The sequence below is a fragment of the Taudactylus pleione genome, unplaced genomic scaffold (genome assembly GCF_031769625.1).
Source record: "Taudactylus pleione unplaced genomic scaffold, aTauple2 ptg000110l, whole genome shotgun sequence".
Lineage (NCBI taxonomy): Eukaryota > Metazoa > Chordata > Amphibia > Anura > Myobatrachidae > Taudactylus > Taudactylus pleione.
Genome location: NW_028284512.1, coordinates 4,033,807 through 4,057,465, shown reverse-complemented (window position 1 = coordinate 4,057,465; position 23,659 = coordinate 4,033,807). Strand labels below are relative to the sequence as shown.

General features: G+C 41.3%; 1 protein-coding gene across 1 annotated transcript in view; it reads right to left on the bottom strand.

The window, feature by feature from the left end:
* MAPKAP1 (MAPK associated protein 1) overlaps window positions 1-23,659 on the bottom strand; it is a 182,975-nt gene that overhangs the window by 121,466 nt on the left and 37,850 nt on the right. Inside the window, exons 3-4 of the mRNA XM_088471118.1 lie at window positions 18,461-18,550; window positions 15,316-15,464 (exon numbers count right to left, since the gene is read on the bottom strand). Of these exons, the coding sequence (XP_088327244.1) occupies window positions 15,316-15,464; window positions 18,461-18,550 (239 nt within the window). The remainder of the gene's footprint in view (window positions 1-15,315; window positions 15,465-18,460; window positions 18,551-23,659) is intronic.

Sequence of the window (23,659 nt, the reverse complement as noted above, 5' to 3'; positions counted from 1 at the left end):
GCGTCTTATAGGGTGCTCAGCGCTGCTGCTCACCACCCCCAGCGCCGGCCGGCTGTGTACAGAGAACCCCAGCCGGACGGTGGGGACACCCGTCGGCGGGTCTCTGCCACAGCGGGCCGCCCGCCACACCGGTCGTTGTGTCAGCGACACAGGACCCCAGCCGGACGCCGGGGGCACCTGCGCTGGAGACCGCCGACTGGTCCCAGCCAGAGCGGGCCACCTGCACTCCCGCTGGACCACCAGGGAATTAAAATAAATGTAAAAAAAAATTATAAACAATTTAAAAAAAAATCTGCATTATGATTGACCGACTTCCGGCAGCTGAATGATGACATCATCATCAGCCAGAGAGGGGATAGGCTAGGAGGTGCAGACAGCAGAGAAGAGGCAGGTAAGCAGTAAAAACCCTGCTCTTGTCTGAAAGAGGCCTACCTGGGAATTTCCCGGGTAGACACTGTAGTGTGAAAGGGGGGTCTCGACCAAGTACCCGGGAATTTACACAGGAGAAATTTCCATGTCGGAGCAGGAAATTTCCCGGGTTGTATATCTGAAAGGGGTATTAGCTGCAGAGACAGGGGTCCCAATAAGAGACCGTACCGGCCAACCGTAGAAGTAAAGGGATTGCATGTGCTGATGTCCGTTTCCGCATGTGCAAGCAGGCAGCAGCGGGAAGTGATCCTTAGGATCCCACTGTGGTAAAATAATAGCCATTAGGCTACTGTGGGCTAAAGCCATCTTTATTTGGTGTTACCTGCCAGGGCCAAGCCACAATTATTGTTGTTTAAATATGCACCTAAATGAGCAGTAGCTCGGCATAAAATTTAGAAGCAACAAAGGGGCTAAATGTATTGAGCTGTATGTTACCATCTGTTTTTTACATGGCAATGGTATTATGGGCAACACTTGGTGGATATTTCATTAACCTTGAGTATTTGATTTTGAAACCCACAACTCAACGCATTTACCTCTAAATCTATACTTGTACTGAGGATGCTAGGTAGTTTCCCTTTTAATTCCTAAACTGAAAAAGTTAATTATTGCACTTTATATGATAATAAAATAATATATGGTGGTGATGTAGTGTCACATAAGATGTTCCTGCACAGTATGTTGTGAATTTATTTTAAACATTCATCATCATGTCGTCATGTCCTTATTGATGCTATATACACACACAATATATTTTGTACGGATACCCTATTTTTTGTGATGCCTTGATCCAACTGTGTCTTACACTACAAGAGATATCGATGATCTCATAATACAAAATAAAACATGTCAGGGTAAATTAACAGCCTGCTAGTTGCGGGCAGCCTCGGGGCTTTGGCAATCTCTCTCTGACGTGCATGGACATGTCGGGACCTGCCCCCAGTCGGGATTTGCCCTAGGCCGCCACCGCACATCCATTGCATTCATTTCAACAGTGCCCCGAGCAGTGTGCGTCGAACAGCAAATGGAGCAATTGAGCTCGTCTTACACCGATTCCTTGCCACTGCGAAAGCATGCCAACCAATCGTACACACATTTTCTACTCACAACGTCCTGCCCGCACACTCTCACCAACATTTCGTGCGTCTCCGTCGCCGATTTACCCAATTTGAAGCAGAACCTTATGTTGTGTTGTTGTTCCATTGCTGTTCAATGCACACTGCTCAGGACACTCTGTTGAAATGAATGCAATGGGCGTGCGGTGGCAGCCTCGGGCAAACCCCGACTGGGGGCAGGTCCAGACATATCTATGCATGACAGCGCGCATGAGCGACCTTGTTGCAGCGTTGCATACAGATATATCAGACCATTCACCAAACTTTTTGGACAGACCTCATATATATATATATATATATATACACACACATACACATATACATATATATACACATACACATATATATACACATACACACACATATATATATATACACATACATATATACACAATATACATACATATATACATATATATATATATATATATATATATATATATATATACACACACACACACACACACACACACACACACACACTCATCAGTATCACAGTTTACTGGAAAAAAAAAAAGTTACAATATTCAAGATTCTCCAATTCACACCAAGGTAGGGGTCTCTATGGGGCACCTTTCAATTTGCAAAATAGCCTGCTTTACCCTCACAATCAGGTGAAACGTTATGCATTAATATGCTGGGATCCGATGTGTTAATTTGATGTAACTTATTTTTTTTCACGTTGACAATGTGTCATTAATTTGTTCGTGGGCCGTGCTTGCTCTGGAGCGGTGACAGACTCAAATGCTGGGTTTCTTTATCCTGATCGTTTTTTTTCGGCACGCCCCAGCCTGCTGCTTTCCTATGGACTGCTGTTAATTTGTAATGAACTGGCATTCAGGAGGGCGCCTTGATTTTTAATTCCAACTGTGTCAGATCCTTCAGGAAAATTACAAGTTTCCCTCGTTGCAATTACTGCCAAGCTACACTGATGAGAGGTTTATGAAAACTGCGCCTTTGTGAAGCAGGCTGGATGTAATCGGCTGAAACGGGTTTATCTCGAAAGAAAAACAGAATGCAGAATTTCTTTTATTTAAAAGGCATCTCTTAACCCTTGGAAACGTACAACCCCCCTCCAGCACCCCACCTTCCCTGTAAAATCTCAATTTTGCTGTCAACTTAATTAGAGAGTACTGTAGAATAAGAGTGGTAAATAGCTTGACATTAGCGTAACATGCCACAAATACTGTAATGTGGAAAATAAAAAGAGCTTGTGAACAAGGTGCAGCTCAGAAGGGCTCTGAACCCTTTAGTCGTGACTGCTAGAGGTTTCCACAATGGGCTCAGTTATAAAATTATTGAGGTTCATTGATATTGAAGCAATATCAATTGTCAGTGCCCATAATATTCACGTCGAAAAAACACCGGGAATAAGCAAAACTCTGGGCCTGATTCAGAGCCGCTCGTAAGCGGCCGCTCATTCGCTATGAGCGATGTTCGCACAACTGCGCATGCGTATGGGATTTAATGCGCATGCGCAAACCAGTCATTGCGGTCGGAAATCGAGCACTCGCAAAACAGCGAGGGGCTGCTAATTTGATTGACAGAATGTACCGTTTGTGGGTGGTAACAGGGGAAGATGCTTGAAAACGGGGGGGGGGGGGGTGGAGATCCGAACGCAGGCGTGCCTAACGGTAAAAAGGGCGTTTAATGGGAGTGCATAATTAGTAAAGGAGCGTCATCGACCACGTCACTTGGTTGTCTTTTAGCCTGAACTACTCGCAGTGATTGCGGTAGAAAAAAACCTACCTCAAGCACTGCGAGCAGTTCAGATGGATTTCGATGTACCCGATTAATCAAATAAATACCGGAGATGATGTGTGATGCGAACGGCAAAGAGGCGCCTTTACAAAATAGCGAGCGCATTTATCGTTCGCTCGCTCAGACATAGAGACGTCAACAAACCGCAATGAGCGAGCGCTCAATTTAAATAGCCGGCCCCTTTTTTGGAACGACCGTCCGCAAATAGCGTCCGGCTCTGAATCAGGCCCTCTGTCTTCAGGATCTAAATAAGAATGTAAGATTACAGCTACATTTCAGTTACCTGGCAGGTATTGGGAGGTAGGTATTAAAATATACTAAAAACAAATTAAAAAACACTTTTAGATTTTATTTACTAAGCAAAAATGTCAGGGATGCAGCACCATATCATCTGATGGCAATTATAAGCCTCAACCGTGTACACCTCATTTCCAAAGCACACTAGCACGTGGCCCAAGATGGTGGCATTTCTAAGGGTTGGCAGAAGTTGGACAGGGTAGCTAAATTTGAGCATAAAGACAGTACCAATATCCGCTTATTCGGATTACTTAAGGACATCAATGAACCTAAACAGTTGTATTTTAGGCGAAAAATGGAAAGGTTTAATAAAAGTAAATGGGGGTCCTAAGGTGGCAGTAGGTTGGTATTTGATGTGATGTTACACATGTGGACAGTATGCTTCATAATCAAGGGCCACTGTATGGTTTTCATATAGGCTCATTTTTTGATAAATAATTAATTAGTGCAAAACCTGTTATGTGTTGTCACATGAGATTAGAGTTTTCACATTTTAGGACTTGGAGAGGACTAGATGATTGTCATTTATCTGAAATGTAAAAACACAGAGGCCATAATATATATATATATATATATATATATATATATATATATATATATATATATTGCATACAATGGGGCTGATAGAGTTGGTTGTAAAATGGGTGTAATTTACCCACCCCACCCCCCCAAAAAACAAACAAACAAATATATAGCAATTTAAAAGTTTCCAAGTGGGGTGGGTATATGGGGGGGAGCAGTTAATTAGTGCAGAATTCAAACTTAAGGTGCATACACACGGTACGATCTGTACCACCAACGACATGAAAGATATCTTTCAGTGAGTCATCCTGCCACATCTCCGAACATGCAAAGTTGACGATATCGTCCAGATTGGCCTGCATGTATGGACGATCATAGATATCGTTAATGCGGGAACGCGCATCGTTGGTCGTTCACTGAATAACAATGAACGATATATCTTTGAACGATATAGTTATCGTTCATATCATAACGATATATCTGTCCGTGTGTACGCACCTTAAGGCAGAATTCAACTCAGCTTGATATGTGGTGGCAGGCATTACCATAACGCCCAGCTGTGCATGTGTCAGCCAATTACAGTAACAGAACATTGCAAGTTCTCCTGAGCTCCTCTATGGAGTAGGAGGACAAAGCTTGCAATTATTATTATCATCATTATCCTTTATTTATATGGCGCCACTAGGGTTCCGCAGCGCCTCAAAGTACATAAACAAATGAGCAAACACAAAACCAGCGACTTACAGTACAAAACAGTGAAGAACAAGGATATAGTTTATATACATTGCTGCAATAGCGATCATAACACAAAAATAAGCAGCAGGGCGTCAGTTACCAAGTGTTAGGTGCCCTTGTGGGGAGTTTGGAGCAATGTAGACAGATGCGATTTGCTATTCTAGTACGGCATATGGTGTCCATGGCATTGAATAAAATGTAAACTCCTGGATCACCCACTATACCCCATGGTCTCAGTGTCCTCCAATTGGATGAGAGAGAAAATTGCATTGCAGCAAGTTTATGCCAGGGATGTGTCACATACACTTATGTACATGATTTAAACCATTTTTCTTACAATACCTCTTTAATAAAGTAGAAAACTAATCGTCAAAATTCAATGCTAAAACGTGGGAACAAAACCATAATATAAGCACAAGAAATAAAACAGCATAAATCAGTGTCAGCAGTGCATTCACCTTTAGCCAATCACAAGTGGTTTTCTAGTGTGGTAACAGCTATAATCAGCGCATACGCACCTGCCCATGATACGGCTTTCTCAGGACGTGTAAGCAACTTCTTATAGGTCTGCATGTGATTGCAACTAAGCAAACTCGCCTTTACTGTACCTCACCCTACGTTATAACGTTGCTTCCCTTTCCCAACTCTCCAGGCAGAAGGGTGAAAGTGCTACAATCATGCAAGTGTGCACAGGTGCATATAATGTGCCACCATGTTCTGGTCACTTCACACAAAAGATGCTATGACAACAGAAAAAAGTCTAAGCAGGCAAAACGCGTTGGTCATGCTCGATTCATATCGGGTGTGTCCATCATAGGTCACCTCATCAGGAAACATCGCAAGCGGAAACCACCTGCATTGCAGTGTCTATGGCCGAGTTGCCGATCCATCACAGCCGCCAGAAGACTCCTGCACAGAAGTGTGACATAGGTAATGGCTACACAATACTCCAGGACTGTACATGTCCAGGGCTGTTGGATGTCACATGCTATCCTGCGCTCACACTACTCACTTTGTCCTCATATCATCTGTAAAAGAACTATAATATAAGCACTCGCATATTAGGCACCTATATATTTTTATATTTAATACTACAATATTTAGCATTTTAACGGATTGCAGTGTGCCAGAATTTCTAGCGTTTTGCCATGAGGACTGCAATGATCATTACTCTCGAAGTCGATCGTACGATGCTATATACACTAGGAGAAACAAACCAGGAAATTTGTACAATAATGGAAATATTTGCGAAGGAACCTTAAAGGAGTAAGAAAAATGTAACGTCACATTCTCAGCTCTTATAACAGGGCGGCCTATGTTCTGTTGCTAGACATTAAAGAATACAGAAATCAGACTAAACAATCTAGGAGCTATACTGACAATTTAATAATCAAATCGGAAAATTGTCCCTTAATGTCAACTACAAATTGCCTCAATAAAAGGAGACAGCTGAGATACTGTAACACGTGGTGTATGTAGGTATTGTATCTGGCTCAAGAACTCCTGCCATAAGGCAGAATAGAACGCGATGCTTACGACTATCCCTTTGTGTTGGATTAATGTTTATAGAGTATTTGGGTAAATAAAATTGAAGCAACCTTTTAATCAAATGTCCAACAAAACATGCGTGGTCAGCTGGAAATGGTCATTACTTGTTAAAAAATGACCATGTTGTGTATGACAAATCCACCTTTAGTGAGTGCGTACAACCACCAGAATCCTCAACATGAAGTCTCGTCTTTATAGGTAAATAACATCAACCTGAAATATCTTTAGTTCTAAAAAAATAAAATAAAAAATATCCTGGAGCTTCCACACATAGATCTAACGCCGTAGCATAATAAATGTTACTAGCGGTTCCTTTATGAAAATACTTGTATCTAAGGCAGCCCTTTAAATTCTTGAAAAGTGAAGGACCAAGTTGTCATAAAAACTGCAAAACACATTTGTGCCACAACAAAGAAATTAATTCTGATCAAAGCATTGAGAGTACCATAGCTCCACTCAGATAGATGAACCAAACCTACACATTGTTTTCAATATAAGTCATTTTTCACTAAATGGTCTTGTTCCTCTCTTTCTTCAGAAGCTCTAAGCTCCATCTGGCAGTTTTTCACTATATGACAGAACAGCATGTTTTTTTTTTTTTCTATCTCATTGTAGTCATTCCCAATATTTAAAAGTGCAATAAAGAATTATTAGCTGCATTAATGCAATATCCAGGTAACACCTTACACATATCATTAGTATTTTTTTTCAACGGGTGGGGGGGGATGGTGTGACGGAAAATGATTCTTAATTTTCCCATTGTCCTGCTCTATTAAAGCTCATTATAATTCCTCTTGTATAAGAGCTTTTTAAAACCATTACCTGCAGGGAAGTTAAAGACAGAACTATTAAAAGGTTACTTTAATGTGAATAATGGCCTCCCCCAATATACTCCAGTTAATTACTATTGGAAACTGTTTCTATTTTAATTTAGGGCTGAGCGTTTAATGAAGAATATGCTGGGCTAGCAATAATGACAACAAAAAAAATTATTCATGGTCAACAGACCCATTACTGCTGTCTTGTTTAAAGAGATAATATCCTTTCCTGGTTCCGCATAACTGCGCTCCACAATCAAAAATGACATTTTTTTTTCGCCATTTCTCCTCATGTCTGTCAAATTAGAAAGGAAAGAACTGATTGATATCGCAGGTTTCCAGATTGTACAAATTGATTTCCAATGGCACAGCGAAGGCTGTTTTGAAAGTAAAGGAGCAGGTAAAAAGGGACAAGATGCTACATAAAACTGTACCGATTAAAAAGCGGGCACCCCTCCACCCTCCCTATTTTTTCCCCCCACTGACAACGTTATAGGCATGTACCATATACGGCCTTTTTGTAATTATAGAAAAACATAAAATAAAAAATAAAAAATTTATTAAAAACCCACCCAACCTCCACTGTGCTGTATGCCCATTATCTGAAGTGATACGTTTAAATAACTTAACCTGCAATTGCAGTTCAAAAGTCTGAACGATAATATAATTGTACATATGTACTAACGGCTTCTGCAATTTATATGGTCCTTTCTTTTATGCGTTTCATAAATCCACAACCCGGGTGGGTATTGCTGTATGTGTCCCTGGTAATTAAGAGGTTAATAAAGAAGAATTTCTTGAGGGTAATTGTGCATAACGTTGATGGCCGCTGGTAGAATACATAATAATGCGGATTAGGAGTATTTGGGTCAGAAATGGCAGATTTTACAGCTCAAATCAATCTGCATTTCTCACCTTTCTAGTGGTGCATTGCTATGCTACATCGCTTTGAATTTAGTATTTTATGGTTTTTGAAAGCACTACAGGAAAAATGACCAATTAAAGTAGAAAACGGCTGCTCATAAATAAGCCAGGTCTGCATTTTATCCAGGATGTGCCTGAAAAAAAAAAAAAAAAGTTCATAGCGGCACTACTATAACTAAGAGGGGGAATGGGTTCAATAATTGGCAATGAGGTTATCGAATTCTAATTTAACAAGGCCATCAGCCCAGAGTAAGACGAAGGTACTCCATTTGCTTACAAATACCAAATTAACGAATCCTGGAAAAGAGGGATGCATGTTTATGCAGGATATGGAGATCTAGGTGGCGCGGTCGCTGTAGCTTATTGATAATGATAGGTTAAAAGGCATAAGTGTGAATCTATAAAATGGTACACTCTGCCGTAATAATTAGGCACTTGATTAAAGAAGCAAAATACATTTCAAAATAACTAATATGAGGTAGCTTTAAAACTACAATATACATTAAATAAGCTACTGTATGTACCCTTGACTCCGTAATCAAACTTAAATACTGTACATTGATTTATAGGTCTTTTCTTATTAATCCAAATATCCATTCTCTTCATGGTTTCGTTCTTCAAGCCTTTTCTCTTATATTTACTTCACTGCTACTGTTTACAGTATTATATTTGTATCCACTTATGTATAAAAAAAAAAAAAACACACTGCACACAGCTGAAAGAGTTTCATTATTGGATTACGTATAGAGATGTGTCCTCATACATCTAGTCTCCTTGGGCACTAAACACCCCTTCTAGTCGCGCCATGCCGTGGCGTGACTCTAACGCCGATCGTTTTTTCCGTGCAGCTTTTTACCTTCACATGCGTCTTATTCGCAAAGCAATGTGAATAATTAGCACAAGTAGCTTCTGCTGATTAAAATGATATGCAGCATGCCTATGTTCTGTGTGCAGCTGCGGGTGTATCTGCATGCGAAATGCTACGTTACAGTGTCAGCGGCTGTAACACTAACGTAGCGTTTTATATGCAGATATATACGCAGTTGTACACAGAACATAGGCATGCTGCATATCATTTTAATCAGCAGAAGCAAATAAGACACTTTTGAAAGGTAAAAAGTCGCAGGGAAAGATGCTCGGCGCTACAGGGTCACACGGAGCTCCCGCGGCAGCGCGACTTGTAGCGCACGGAGGATTTATGTATGTGGATACATCTGTATCTAGCAATACAAAGCAGAAATCAATGAACTATTTGCCAATGTTTTTTTATTTTATTTTTTTTAGAAACAACAAAAACTGAAATTTTAAATTCCAAATCATATAAACACAGACCCACAGTTCAGCTGTAAAAAATTATAGGGTTAAAAGAACCTAACAGTCTGGTAAGGATACAAATGTGTGCAAAATTATACACAGAAACATCAATGGGAAATGGGATGTAAATCTGCCCTGACATGTGGGAAACTGCTGATCTGTGGAGTTAAAGAACCGCTGTTGATGCAGAATGTGCTTGGACGGAGGGCTGTCAATCACCGCGCCATGCCGACCAACACAGACAGTAAGCAATGAAATTAGCAGCAGACAGTCTCGTATGTTATCGGATTTACCGGACAACATTTTAATAAGCAGCTATTGTGACATGCTGAATCTTTTAAGATCAGTAATCATTTTTCTGACAACTTTCCCACAGTATAGGGAAGCCCAGGTCTAAGGTAACACTGTCCAGGCACAAAAGAAGCTGATTTTTATATTACTGTACATCGCATTGTTTTAAGAAAAAAAGATAAAAAAAGAAATAAAAAGTAGAAGTTTGACAATACAGCCATACTTGAATCTTTGGCGTAATTCCCACATCACTCAGGCTGTTGTCACACCAGCGATAATGAACACTGCATTGTCCCAGCCATAAAGACACAAGCTTCCAGACCTAGTTCAGTGTCACAATGAGGGTTATTTACTAACATTGCTCTTCAAAACTGCACTAAGGCCAGAGCAACCAATTAGCAAGGACAGACAAAGGAAGCAAACATCTACTTGAATGCTATGGTTTTGCGTAGCTTTGAACCTTTAAACATAGTAAATAAACCTCATAGAAGTTAGTAGGGTATACAGTTATCAGGACACAATTATATTTCTGTTGGCATAAGTGCTGCATACAACACACACGCTCATATGACCTAACACCATTCTTGCGTGTCAGGGAATACTTTATAGTACTACACTACAGAACATGTGGGCGCTATACAGATGTAAAACGATTTGGAAAAGGTTTTCAATGCATTCCGCATAAATAATTCACATAATGCATCTTCTTTTCCTTTCTGGTTTCAAAACAATTCTGCTACTACAGTGACACTAGTTTAGAAGAAGCGACCGACACGAGAATACAGTCATGTATGTGGGACAAGAGACAGAAATGAGAGAACTCGGGCACAGCCAGGTCACCTACCAAGCATTTCTTAGTATGATCAATGCGGTTTTTCCTGGAACTCCAATGAACCCCATTGCTCCTTTTATGTCTGCCAAAGGGTTAAAGCCTTCATGCAGTTTCTTAAGAGGGGTCTGCCACTTGTTATAAATTTAATGAACGGGTAGGGGGCACAGCAGCCGCAAAGAGCAGTGGTGACTGCAGCGTTAATAGCAATGTCTTGTTCAAGATCCTTTTAAATGGCTCCGCGTATCCCTAATTATCTGAATGGTGCTTAAAGTAAGAGCAGCAGGCAAAAAAAAAAATGGTATTTAAGGACTGCACATCCCAAAATGCTGCTAAAAGCCATTAACCAGCGAGTGTTAATTGGAGCCATATTCATATTCATTTGCACTCCGGGCCCTGATAAAATATTTCCCAAGGTACGTTTTAAAAGGAGTCTTAATTTAAGGAACTGCTACAATCAACACTTATGAAAATTAACAGCTGAGTAATTAGCGCTCATGAATTATGCCATCGACCATGCTCGCAGGCGTGGGGCTGTCTGAGCTGATGAACCGGCTGGGTCTTAGGAGGGTCCCCTGGAAGATGGGACAGGATTAACCTTTTGTTACAGTGAGTGGCAGGGATGAGAACAGGTATATCTGGAGTACATATAGTTTAGGTCCGTCTGATTCTGCTTCACTTTTATATTTCTGTTCAGCATTATTCAAAAGTTGTTCGACAATTTGATTTGACCGGATTGATACAGCGCTACAAAAACACAGGCCACAGTTTCAGCTGACATTTTGTAAGTCTGGTCTGGAAAACTTTAGTGAATTAAAAGTAGACAATGCAAAATCTCTGGTGTTAAATTTTTCATTAAAAGGCAGTGTCCACTCTAGGGTAACAATGCCGCGTCAGTCCCGCAGCGCCCATGTACCAATTAAAGGGTTGTCTTCAATGGTGGACTGCATGGTTTACAAGGGCAGACAGAAGACAAGTTTCAGACCTGGAGTAGTTTGTGAAGCAGGTCTTTTAAAATCATCTATCGGCGTCAGGTGTGCACATGAAGTGGCACCTAATTGGACAGTCGTTATATATCTGTCCAATGAATTAATATTAGCTTCTGAATGATCATCCATAGCAGTGCGTATTCCCATAATCCTCCAGTGCTAACAAAGGTCTCCTGCCCAATCGTTCAAACAATAAAGTCTGGTGTCAATGAATTAGATAATGGGGAGGACCACAGCCATATGGTTACATAGCAGAGATGCAGTAATTAAAGAAAAGTTGAATTGCAGTAGACAAAACCTTTCAAATATGTAGTGAACACATTGCATGCATTCCACATAAGTGCCCACAAATTTATTTTCTGTAAACCAAACATTAACCAGTGATCTTGTAAGCAAGCCTTTATACAGTAATGTCAGTTTTCCCATTGCAGTCTATGGGTAAAGGTTGAGACTGCTAAAATACTCTGAACAAACAACATAGTCTAAATGACACCATTACAGATAAATCAGTGGGTCCAAGGTGGGGGATACTGCCCTCTTGAGGGATGGGTTTACATTTTGAAGGTTCCATTTATTGTTACTGTTTTGTTTCATCTTTGGAGGTTCTGTGGTTGAGTTTAGGATACCAAAGGGAAGCTTGGGAACCACTGATGTAAAGAATACTTTACTACGAATATAATCAATAAGAACATTTAAACAAATCAATTTTCAATTATATGTAGAGCCCTAGAGGAGATTCTATTAGCATGAGCAAAGTGCCTCAGGAATGGTCGGGCACTGCGGCAAGTCAAGGCGCTAATTCTATCTCACCCCACAGAGTGGCACTGGAAATTTAGCAATGTTTGTTTACCTTATTAAGTGGTAATGTGCGCATGCGAATACTGCATCAGCTCATGGACCTGTACCAACTTCCACTTTAGACCGTTTATTTTTTTTAAAAAAGGTGTGCAATACTGTAGCTAACTTTTTAACTGTTAATTATCCAGAAAAGGTAGGAACATTGCACAAAATGAAAAATTCCTAGCGGTTACATGGCTTGTCTTTTCTTACACTTGAGCCTTGCGGGAGCATCTTCACCGATCTTACAGGAGCCCGTTAGTATGGGTGGGAGATGACCACAGATATGGGGCGTTAACGGTCATTTCTCAACCGCACGTTAACAATAATTGTATCGATACTTGCAGATTTCCAAAGATAAACGCAACAACATATACATCAGGTGTCTCCATTTGACTTGTCGGATGATCGTATACTGAGCAACTAAGGCCATCTCTTCTTGACCACAATTACTTGCTCTAGGAAAGTACTGAATTGACCAATTAAAAGGGGACACTGATCAGATGACACCCATGCCTACATAGCAAGAATTTGGAAAAGTGCAGGATGTCTCAGCGGTTTCTTAGGGTCCCCGTTTGTGCCACTAGCCCACCAAAAGTCATCCCTTTCATATTTCTTCTGCAATAAATTTGAAAATGTTTATTCCAATTAGCCAGCAGGTTTCAATGTCTGAATCTAATAAACTGTTCTCTCAAACAATAAAAGTAGATGACAGGGAGGTAGCTAAGATTTTAGAGCTCCTATCTAAAAGAACAAGTGGAGAAGCTGATCCTAGCAGCCAACCAGCTGCTACCTACCCTTTTATAGAATATACTATACTAATGATAGCCATAAGGTTGCTACAGGTAACTACTCCATCTGTCCTCTTTGCAAGGTTTGATACATCTCCCCCTTAGTCTGAAAACTGTCTATGGGCGGTATCCAATTAACCCCGAACGTAGTTCGGGCGCTAATGGATAGCCGCAATCAGCGAAAAATGGGGATGATCCTTGTTTTTCGACAATGTTTTTTTCACCCTATCCTATTTTTTCGGTCAAAATAATAGGACAATTCTCCCGAAAACACATAGGACAAGTGATGTGTTATCGCCATTTAGGCACTTATCGTGGATTATTTTTTGGGAAACATCAGGTCCCAAAAAATATCCGCGATAAGTGCCGGCGTCGCGCGGCACTTCGAGGCCCATAGGACAGCCCAGCCGCGATCAATTAGTAGCGCTACTAATTGGATACCCCCCTATGTGTACTATGTATGTGTTATGTGTGTCAACCCGTCTCTTCTCTTGTTGATCTATTAAAAATGCCATGTAAAATCTAAATTGAGAAAAAAAAAAAAAACAGAACAACTTTGCTATTGAGAGCCAAGATATTACAGATATGTCCTTACGCCTCTATCCTACCTGCGTTATGAGTCGTGTTACACAGTACACGCGAGAGCCGCCAGCTCCTGTGCAACACGGCTGCGCCATGCGTCTTTTGCGGAGCATACATAAGCCGAATGTCATTTTAATCAGCAAAGTCTGGGCGTCTTATTTGCATCGCTATGCATTACGAATCAGATGAATTCGCTTGGCATGAGTTAACTCGTACGGGACTAGGCACGACTAGAAGGGCTGTTCAACGCGACTGCAGCAATGACGACGGAGGACACATCTGTATATAAATATCCATCCTGGCAATGGAAATCACAACAAAGAAAAATGCTTGTTCATAGCAACAAGTGAAAGCCAAAATGACATGAAGCTTTCCCCAGCAAGAATGACAATAAACTGCTGGAATTTGCTTCCACTGCTAATTATAAAGCGATTTCCATTCCGTAAGTCGAGCATATATTATGCAATTATCGGCGGATCGGGACGATAATTGCCCAGTGTGCAGCCGCGAATGATCAGCGATGATCGGATAGTCGAGCATGGAAATCTTCCAACGTGCCCGACTGATCTGATCATTGGTCGGCCGCATCTGGCAGTGTGCAGCGGCTGACATCACGGGGAAAGGTCCAGGGGAGGAACGCAGATATCGTGACTATACACAATAACCTAGCGGACATCATATGGCCACGATATCGGATTGGTTTCAGACTGTCAGATAAAATGTATGTAGGTCTGGCAGTGTATGCTCAGCTTAAGTCTGAAGATGTGACTCAAATGTGCTCAGTAGATACACCTGCCTTGCTGCCTCACAGGATATACAGTAATGTGCTCAGTAGATACACCTGCCTTGCTGCCTCACAGAATATACAGTAATGTGCTCGGTAGATACACCTGCCTTGCTGCCTCACAGGATATACAGTAATGTGCTCGGTAGATACACCTGCCTTGCTGCCTCACAGGATATACAGTAATGTGCTCAGTAGATACACCTGCCTTGCTGCCTCACAGGATATACAGTAATGTGCTCAGTAGATACACCTGCCTTGCTGCCTCACAGGATATACAGTAATGTGCTCAGTAGATACACCTGCCTCGCTGCCTCACAGGATATACAGTAATGTGATTCTATGTAACAGATTGTCCAAGAACTATAACCTGTACAACCATAAGGACAATCCATCATGACAGAGTGTAAGAGAGGGGCATGCAACTTGTTGCCTGGCTCGAACGAGACTATTCCCCCAAGCGTAATACAGACACATTTATATATGGATAGACAGGAAAATGCATGTGACATTTTAGTACATTGCTGAATGGAAACAAATAATTTTATTTTTAAAACACACTTCAAATCACACACACCGGGGGCAGATTCAATGCAGCAAAGGGTCTCACTGGAGCCTCGCGTGATATGTGGCTTTGCAGACCTTCCATGTATTACAGTAAGCAAATCATTGCTGATCATTGGTCGCACCTCTATGGGGTCTTTTATAGTGGACTTACTAGGCACAAAGAATTGATGAGTTTTCCTCACCTTGCCATCAAACTTGGAGTATTCATTAAAAGGATTATTAAGCTGCAACGGGCACTGCTCCAGGCGCGCAGACAGTATGGACGGCTTCCCGCTCAGTGGCGCCCTTTCCTTAAAGTTTTTCTTTTCAAATAGTGAACTTAGTTCCTCAGCTGCAAACAGTAAAAATAAAGGGAATATTTAACAGGTGTTACATACTAAAAATGGCATTTATTAATAATGTACAATTGACTTCTTTTACCAATCCATAACACCTCCTACCAATTATCTTGATCCCACCCTAAGGTTGGCACAGACATGATGACAACTTGTAACTTTTGATTAAAATAACCAGTATGTTCTGGCATCTATGGTTTGAATATAGAAAATTCTGTGCATTTAAATCAACGTTCCAGAAACTTCAATAGTTCTTTCAATAGGGTTACACACACACACACACGCACACGCACACACAGATGTATATTTATCTCTGGAACTAGATGTAATGGGGCAACTTGTTTAATGCAAGGACACCATACACAATTTTACAATGGGCCCATTAATGTTTAGTTACGCCTTTTTTGCAAGCTTGTATTTTACCTGTTCTGATTCTGGGACATAAAATGGTTCTTAAAATGTGTCATGGAAGTCTTGCAAAAAAAAAAAAATAAATAAAAGAAACTGTGAGAAGGTTTTGCAACAGAGATTAAACAAGGTGCAAACGTCACACATAACCCGCAACACAAAGGTGTTTAAAGTGGAACCCGCTGGGTCAACGCTGCTCCTCCCCACCTAACAGTGCCACCAAGATGTGCCAAATCTCCCCATGTTAGGAGATGGATTTTCACTGGACCTCACTGGTGAGATTGTGCCAGCTGTGAGACTTCTTCCCACAGCGGTGCAATCTCACTGTGATATGTATGAGAGAGACAGCTCTGTCATTTGGGTAGGAAAAAAAATATACAAGTAGTCTCGGAGGGATTATGGGAGCTGGCTGTCCTATTTCCCCCAACTTTAGTCAACACAGCCTGGGACTATGCACTGCAAGTTAAACTGCATACCATGGCAGCCACCAGAGGTAATTCAGAACTGCAGCAAATTACATCATATTAAACATTATTTAATTTACATTTACTTTGGTTCTTTAAAAATGTGCTACAGCACAGGAATAAATCCCCTCGGTGCCACAGCCACCATTTTGGCTACATGAGCCAGATACCCTGCCACACCCCCACCCTGTCCTGACCTTTACCTACAAACCAAACACTACCCCCATTAAGGACCTGAACTACAATAAAAACACCGACTAACCCCTTTTCCAATTTTTGACATTTCCCTACAAAGCAAATTTTGCCGCCCCCCCCTTACGGACCTGTACCATCCCAACCTGAGCAAAATTACGTAAAAAAATTAAGAACAGGAAAGCCACCAGAATTTTTTTAGCAAACATCTATTACTGTTGTAAATGTCCGTATATGTTGTAATGTGGTGGCACTCCGGCATTTATTTTGTTTTATAACGTGGAAGGTTTGGCAACTGGCACCCAAAGAGTGAACATTGCCTATCCCTGTTATAATCAATGGTAACCAGGGTCAGATATTAGGTTTGACCAGTACAGAGAAAGTCAGACGATGAAACAAAATGTCTGAATTGCTGCTATTTAACAAAAATACAGCCGATCACTCCAGGTTCATGAGCTCCTAGGTCTTCCAAAAATCTGGCATCATGACAGGTCAAAGAGGGGAAATGTCACTAACAGGGCTGTTATGCTGCCGTGGGGTTATTACGCCACACATTGAGATTCAACGCAGGACAAAGATTTAGGGCAGGATTCAATTAGCCTCCTAAACTGAAGGGGTGCCAATTAAACCCTGGCCCGGATTCAATAATCCCCGCTAATCAAAGATTTCTTCTCAGGTCTCCTAAAGGGGAATACACACGAGACGATATCGTTCATATTGTTCCGTGTGTATGCAATGAACGACCAACGGTGCGCACTCCCGCTGGACGAAAACGATATCTTTGGTTGTCCGTACATGCAGGCCAATTTGGACGATTTCATCAAGATTTTGATGTTCAGAGATGTGGCAGGATGACTTCACTGAAAGATATCCATCAGTGTGTACACCCAATAACGTTTGCCCTGCCCTACAGGGAAATCATTCACCGATATCGTTGGTTGTGCAGATTGTCCCGTGTGTACCCAGCATAAGACCCGAAAATAAATCCCTGTTAACTGTGCAGGTATGGGGTGATCACTGCCAGTTAACGCACAGGTCTGTGAACTTTTCACGGATCCCATGCATTTACACCCCATAACCCCCATCAACACGTGTTTAACGAGCGTTAACAAGGCTATCGGGCAAATGCGGGAGACTAATTGAAAATACCAAGGCTACTCTCGTTAAATTACCCACTGTAATTTACTGCAGGTAATTTAATTCCCTCCTTAATATAAATCAAATTGGACTATGAAGAACAATATTTCCATATTTGAGAGATTAGTTTTTATTACTCCATGTACAAAACAAATTTTGTGGCACTGCCAAACAAGCACTGGACGCCTAGGGAGCACTATGACACAATGGTGGGTCCAAGTTCTCCATCTAGCCTGGTGGATGTTATATGCTACTCGTCACAGTCACATCAGGTATCTCTCGCTGCATGGCATAAAGACACTCGGTGTACGAGGAGAACACAAATGTATGTCTGTTAGATGACGTATCCGTGGCGGTATGCAGTCGGGAAGCCGGTGGACGTAATCCCGACAGCCGGCTTCCCGACTGCTTAATCCCGGCAAGGGTTAAATGACAGGCATCTAAATCTAGACGCCTGTCATTTTACCAACGCCGGGAGACTGGCGCCCGAATCGAAGAGAGTGCACCAGATGTAAATGGGTCACGTTACACAACGACACAAAGCGTATCCCCCAGTCATGTTTGTTGTCACTGGAAATCCTAAATTTAGCATGCTCATTTTTCAACAATTAGGGATTTTATTGCAGTTAGTGAGCAGAGCTTAGGTCAGAATAATACTATAACCGGGGTACTGTATTTGGCATTCAAAACGGAATCTTATGGTGACTTATGGACTGGACAAACGTCACGTGAAAGGGTTCCCATCTGTCTAAAAACGGCAGCTGTCTTGTCGTGAGGGAACATGAGGTTACCTGAATGGCTTGTGTTCCGATCTTTCCATTGCACGTTCTTGCATTTGATCTGGTTCTGTCGTTCCTTGCGAAGTCGCTCCAGTTTCTGAGCTTGATAACAGAAGAGAGAGAGAGAGAGAGAGAGAGAGAGAGAGAGACAGAATTACTTTGAAATTGTGATTTCTTCTCTCAAGAAAGTTTTATTGACAATTTCATGAATATTTCATAATGCATGTATAGCGAGTGATGGCGAACAGGGGCAGCAGGGGAGGGGGGGAGGTGAATTTGGGAAAGGGAGAGGAGAGGGCATAAAAATGTTTAAAGCTGACACAAAGTTCAGAAAATACCAACAAAAACAGGAAAACGTTCTTGATTTATAATTGAAATTAGGGGACATAAAACATTAATACAGACCATAAAGATAGTATTAACATAGAAGGGAATCGTAAAATGTGAAAACTCGCTTGATTAATAGGACAGTTCGTTATATAAATCATTAATAACGGTCTTAAAGGAATTTTAATGTACAAATGAAGTCTCGTGAATGTTACAGAGTGTGCATAAAATTACAGATATGAATTACGTGCCCCCGTTTCAAAAATTAAAGATAAATGAACTCGGGCTCAACTATTAAAGTTTGAAATGTAAAATCCTTTATCTGAAAAATCAGGAAAAATTATAAAATGTCATGGCTATATAAATTAGCAGCGTTTTCCTATGGTAGGACGGAACAGTTTATAGGTAATAAAGGAGTGATTTGTATCCGTAGCAACATTAGTCAAATGTGTAGGGGGAAGAGAGATATTAAAGCGGATATTTTTATTTTACACATTTTTTTCCTCCTTAAAGATGCAGGGCAAGATACAGATGCATTGCTTAAAACTTAGGGCTAAAATCTCAAACAAACCCTTTAACTACCAGAGAAGACAAGATGTTAAAATCTTTTGTTCAGCGTCAAATGGTTAAAACGGAATTATTTCATCCCGTAATAGTTTCAACAGTGGAAATAAAATGTTAAAATTAAAAAAAAGGGGACAACAGATCTACCATCAATATTCTAAACGTCTTCAATTTATTAACAGAGATAGGATATATACACATTTTTCAACTACGCATCATATAAAGAGGATATTGTTGTGAAAATAGAATATTTTTTTTACGGTAAAACTTGCCAATACTTCATACAGCTAGTACAGAGGGGATGTAGTTATGATACCTACGTAAGGGATGCCGCCTGATGAAATCCCGATTCTGGAATCCCGACCTGGGACAGAACAACGGTGCCAAAATCCCGACACCAGTTCAGATGCAGACGGCAGAATACTGACTGCTGGCATCCTGAACGCAAGTATAGCAGGCCAGATTAGGTGTTAGATGCTGGGGAAGGGGGAAGGGCTTAGGGTTAGGCTAACTGACCCATTACAGGTTTTATGTTTATCCATGCTTGAGCACTGGTGATTTAATGAGTACCTCAGTCAAGTTGATGTAACTACCTGGACACAAGCATGGACATGTTAAAACCTGGACTGTAATGGCAGAGTTTTTGAAACTCTGAGCTAGTAGCACTTGTTGCATTAAACAATATGCAGACTGATTTGCTAAATCATAGGAATCTCCAATAATAATCACATGAAAAAAACAGTCAGATCTCACATTCATTTAAAATAAATAGACAATGCATTTCAACTAGTAACACACTGTTCCCAGAAACCAGCATACTGGTCCCAGTGACTGGTGTTCTTCTACTGCAGTCCAGTTTTGCTTTAGCGCAGCCAAGCTTCTTCAAGATTTCCTGGAGGCTGTGGACAGCTGACCACTGACATCACCAAGGAGCAGGCTTTCAGACCTGCCTGCTCACTACCCAAGTGTTAGTTTGCCCACATCTATCGTTCCTGTGTTGGATTGAGTCGGACATCAATACTGTGCTACATAACTCCTAGTTGCTCATCTCAGCTTGTCCGGACTGCTCCTCTGCATTTCATATTGGTACCTTACATCAACCTCTAGTTCCCAGTCTGTGGCTTATCAGAATTCTGCTTATACCAACTAGCTATATCAAGCAACGGGTCAGGGAGATATGACAAGTGGAATTTCCACAACAAAACCCAAAACTCCTTAAGGGGGGTATCCACTAGACGATGAAGTTGAACGATTGAACGATAATGATAAAATCATTTGATAATCGTTCGAACATCGTTTGCAAATCGTGCAGTAATTGTTTCTAACGATGTACAGGAATGATGATGGTTGTCCATGCAAGATGACGTTTAGCCTCTTTCTGAGTTCCGTTTTTTTGGAGGGAAAAATCCGAACTCGGCGTGCAAACTCGAACCTATCCGAGCCTGCACATCCCTAATTTCAAGGAAAACTTCAAGGGAAAATCGTTAAGAGGTTGGACAGGGATAAAATCGTCTAATGGATGCCCCCATTACAGTGCCTGTGGTGAAAAGCGGAGGGTGAGCAAGACGCTGTAACTCTCAGCAGCTAGCACTATTAGTTTAGCTTAATTTATTTAGAGAATTGCTAAATTAATCAGGAAGGGTTACACCAGTGATTCCCAACCTCGGTCCTCAAGGCACACTAACAGTCCTGGTTTTAGTGATATCCATGATTGTGCACAGATGGTTTAATCAAAATAACTGAGGCACTAATTAAGTCACCTGTGCTCAAGTATGGTTATCCCTAAAACCTGGACTGTTAGTGTGCTTTGAGGACCGTGGTTGGGAACCCCTGGGTTACACAAATGGAGGAGAAAGCCTACAGAAATGCATTTTCCACTGAAATGAGTGGAAATTGCTCTATAAAAACAAAAAAAACAAACAAAAAAAAAATTCCAAATTCTCCAAGTCAAGTAATTTGGGACAATTTTACACTGCTAATTTGTGTAGAAAGCCAACTGAAAAGCATTGCCCATAGGAATGAATGTGAACAGTTCAGCCAATAACTCTTGGTTTGCAGCCAAAATGGGACTGGAGGGTCAGTGCCTGCTCAGCCAATCACAAACCATCAAGCCATAGGCCTTTAGCATTTTGTTTAAATCGAGGAGTGAAGTGTGGCAAGAAGAGTCAATCGAACAGAATTCTCAAAAAAAACATTTTGTATCCATCCGGGCCAACCAACAATGTAGACATATGGAGAAAGCAGTTTATGTGCTATTATTAACTCAAAACCTAGGCAAAGGTTAGTGGCGACAATGGACAACCATGCCCGATGACATTTCCTACTTTGAGAACATCAGCAGACACCTTAGATCCCGGTTATAAAATCCCCACCAAACCGAAATGCGCGCCATAAGTTAAACATAAAAGCCCTTTGAGTACCAAATATTTATATTATCTAAGGTCTGGCTTTGAAATGTTCTTGACCGATACAATAAGGAAAATCCCCTACCATGTACAAATTGATGTGCGATAATTAAAGAAAAAAGAAGAACATGAGTTAGGGGTAATTATATGTATATTAAAAATTTAATTGAACCTATCACAATTATTTTAGATGTAACAGTAAATGGGAAAAAAAAAAAAAATCTACATCTTCTGCCAGAAATAATTTATTTTAGTTGATCATTATTCACTTTACATGGCTGACAGCTCCTCCCTAATGCCAGTCTCAATAAGATATTACAACTGAACAAGAAAAATAGCAAAAGATAAGAAATGGCAAAGCATACTGTACGTACCAGAACAATAAAACGGACACAGGTTCTTGCTGAATTTACCCTCACGGGTTTTTATATAGATGTGTTCACGTACATTTATCCCCGTGCGCTACAAGTCGCGTTACACATAAGATGTGAGAGCCGTGTGACTCCGTGCATGTTTTTGCGTGACCTTTTACCTTCAATTGAGTCTTATTTGCACAGCGATGCGGATAGAATGCACAAAACGGCTTCTGCTAATTAAAATGATATGCAGCATGCCTATATTCTGTGTGCGACTGCATCTGCATGCGGCAGGCAACGGTACAGTTTCAGTGGCTGTGACACTATAACACAGATATCCGCGGGTGGAAAAGTTGCGGTGACTAATTACTGCCGGGTGAATAGATGGTGTGCGCATGTGCACCGCATCTATTCACTGCGAGGCGAGAGCTTGTGGAAAGCCCAGCACCTCCGTAAGTGTGACGAATTGAGGGCGTGGCACAAGGACATGCCCCTTCCCCGATTGACCACAACCCTCTTTTCGGAAGCGCATGTAATGCAATTAATAATATACTGGGTTTTTTTTTACATTCTATATAAATGGAGTAAGGCGTTGGAATATGTAAGAATCAATAGAACATTATTATGAAACAATATTTTTTTATATATTCATCCATGCCAACCAAAACCTCCCTTGACATCTGGAGAAAAATGTATATGTACTGCCATGGGCTTGATAACCAGGCAAAGATTAGTAGTAACAATGGGCAACCCTGCCTAGTGCCATTTTGTTACTCTGGTGTGATGACGTTTACGGACATGACAAAGTATACCCCTTCATACACAGCTATTTTGGTGGCACGATGTGGACATACACAATATTAGGCATGCGTTTTTAATGTCATGGCTGATAGGTGTATTTTTTAATATAAATTAATAGCTTTCCATTTTATTTACACTGGCAAGCAAAGAAAAACAATAAATATTTTGCGCAACCCCTGGAAACAGCCCTGACATGTATTCATCTAGTTCTCCTGCAGGAATCTGTATTTAATGCCGGTGGCTGAATTGCCGCCAGATCAAATACTGACAGCAGAACTCCGACGGACCTAGTTCCTGACTGGGCCTGGTAAGGAACCCAAACTCCCTAACCCTCCCTTGGTGGTGCATAACGCTAACACCCCCCCCCCCCCTGTTAGTGCCTAAACTTAACCCCCCCCTCCCTGCACCCTAAACCTAACCCTCCCAGGGGGTGGAGCCTAATCCTGACTCTTCCCTAGTGGTGCCTAACCATAACCCCACCTTTCCCTACCCTGACCACCCCAGGGGTCCCTAAACCTAACCCCCCCCCCCCAACCCCCCCCCCTGCGGCTGGAAGCTAAGACACCCAGATTATCTTCGTTCGGTATACCGGGTGTCAATATTTTCTCAGGATTTCGACGCCTATCATTAGTCCCCCGTCCGGCTGTCAGTTTCTGGATATCGGCGGGCGGGATAGCGCTCGCCGGTATCCTGACTCCATCCCCTCCTGCATACAAGAAAGCAAAAATCACAGTGCTTCCAAAATGTTTATGATGTTA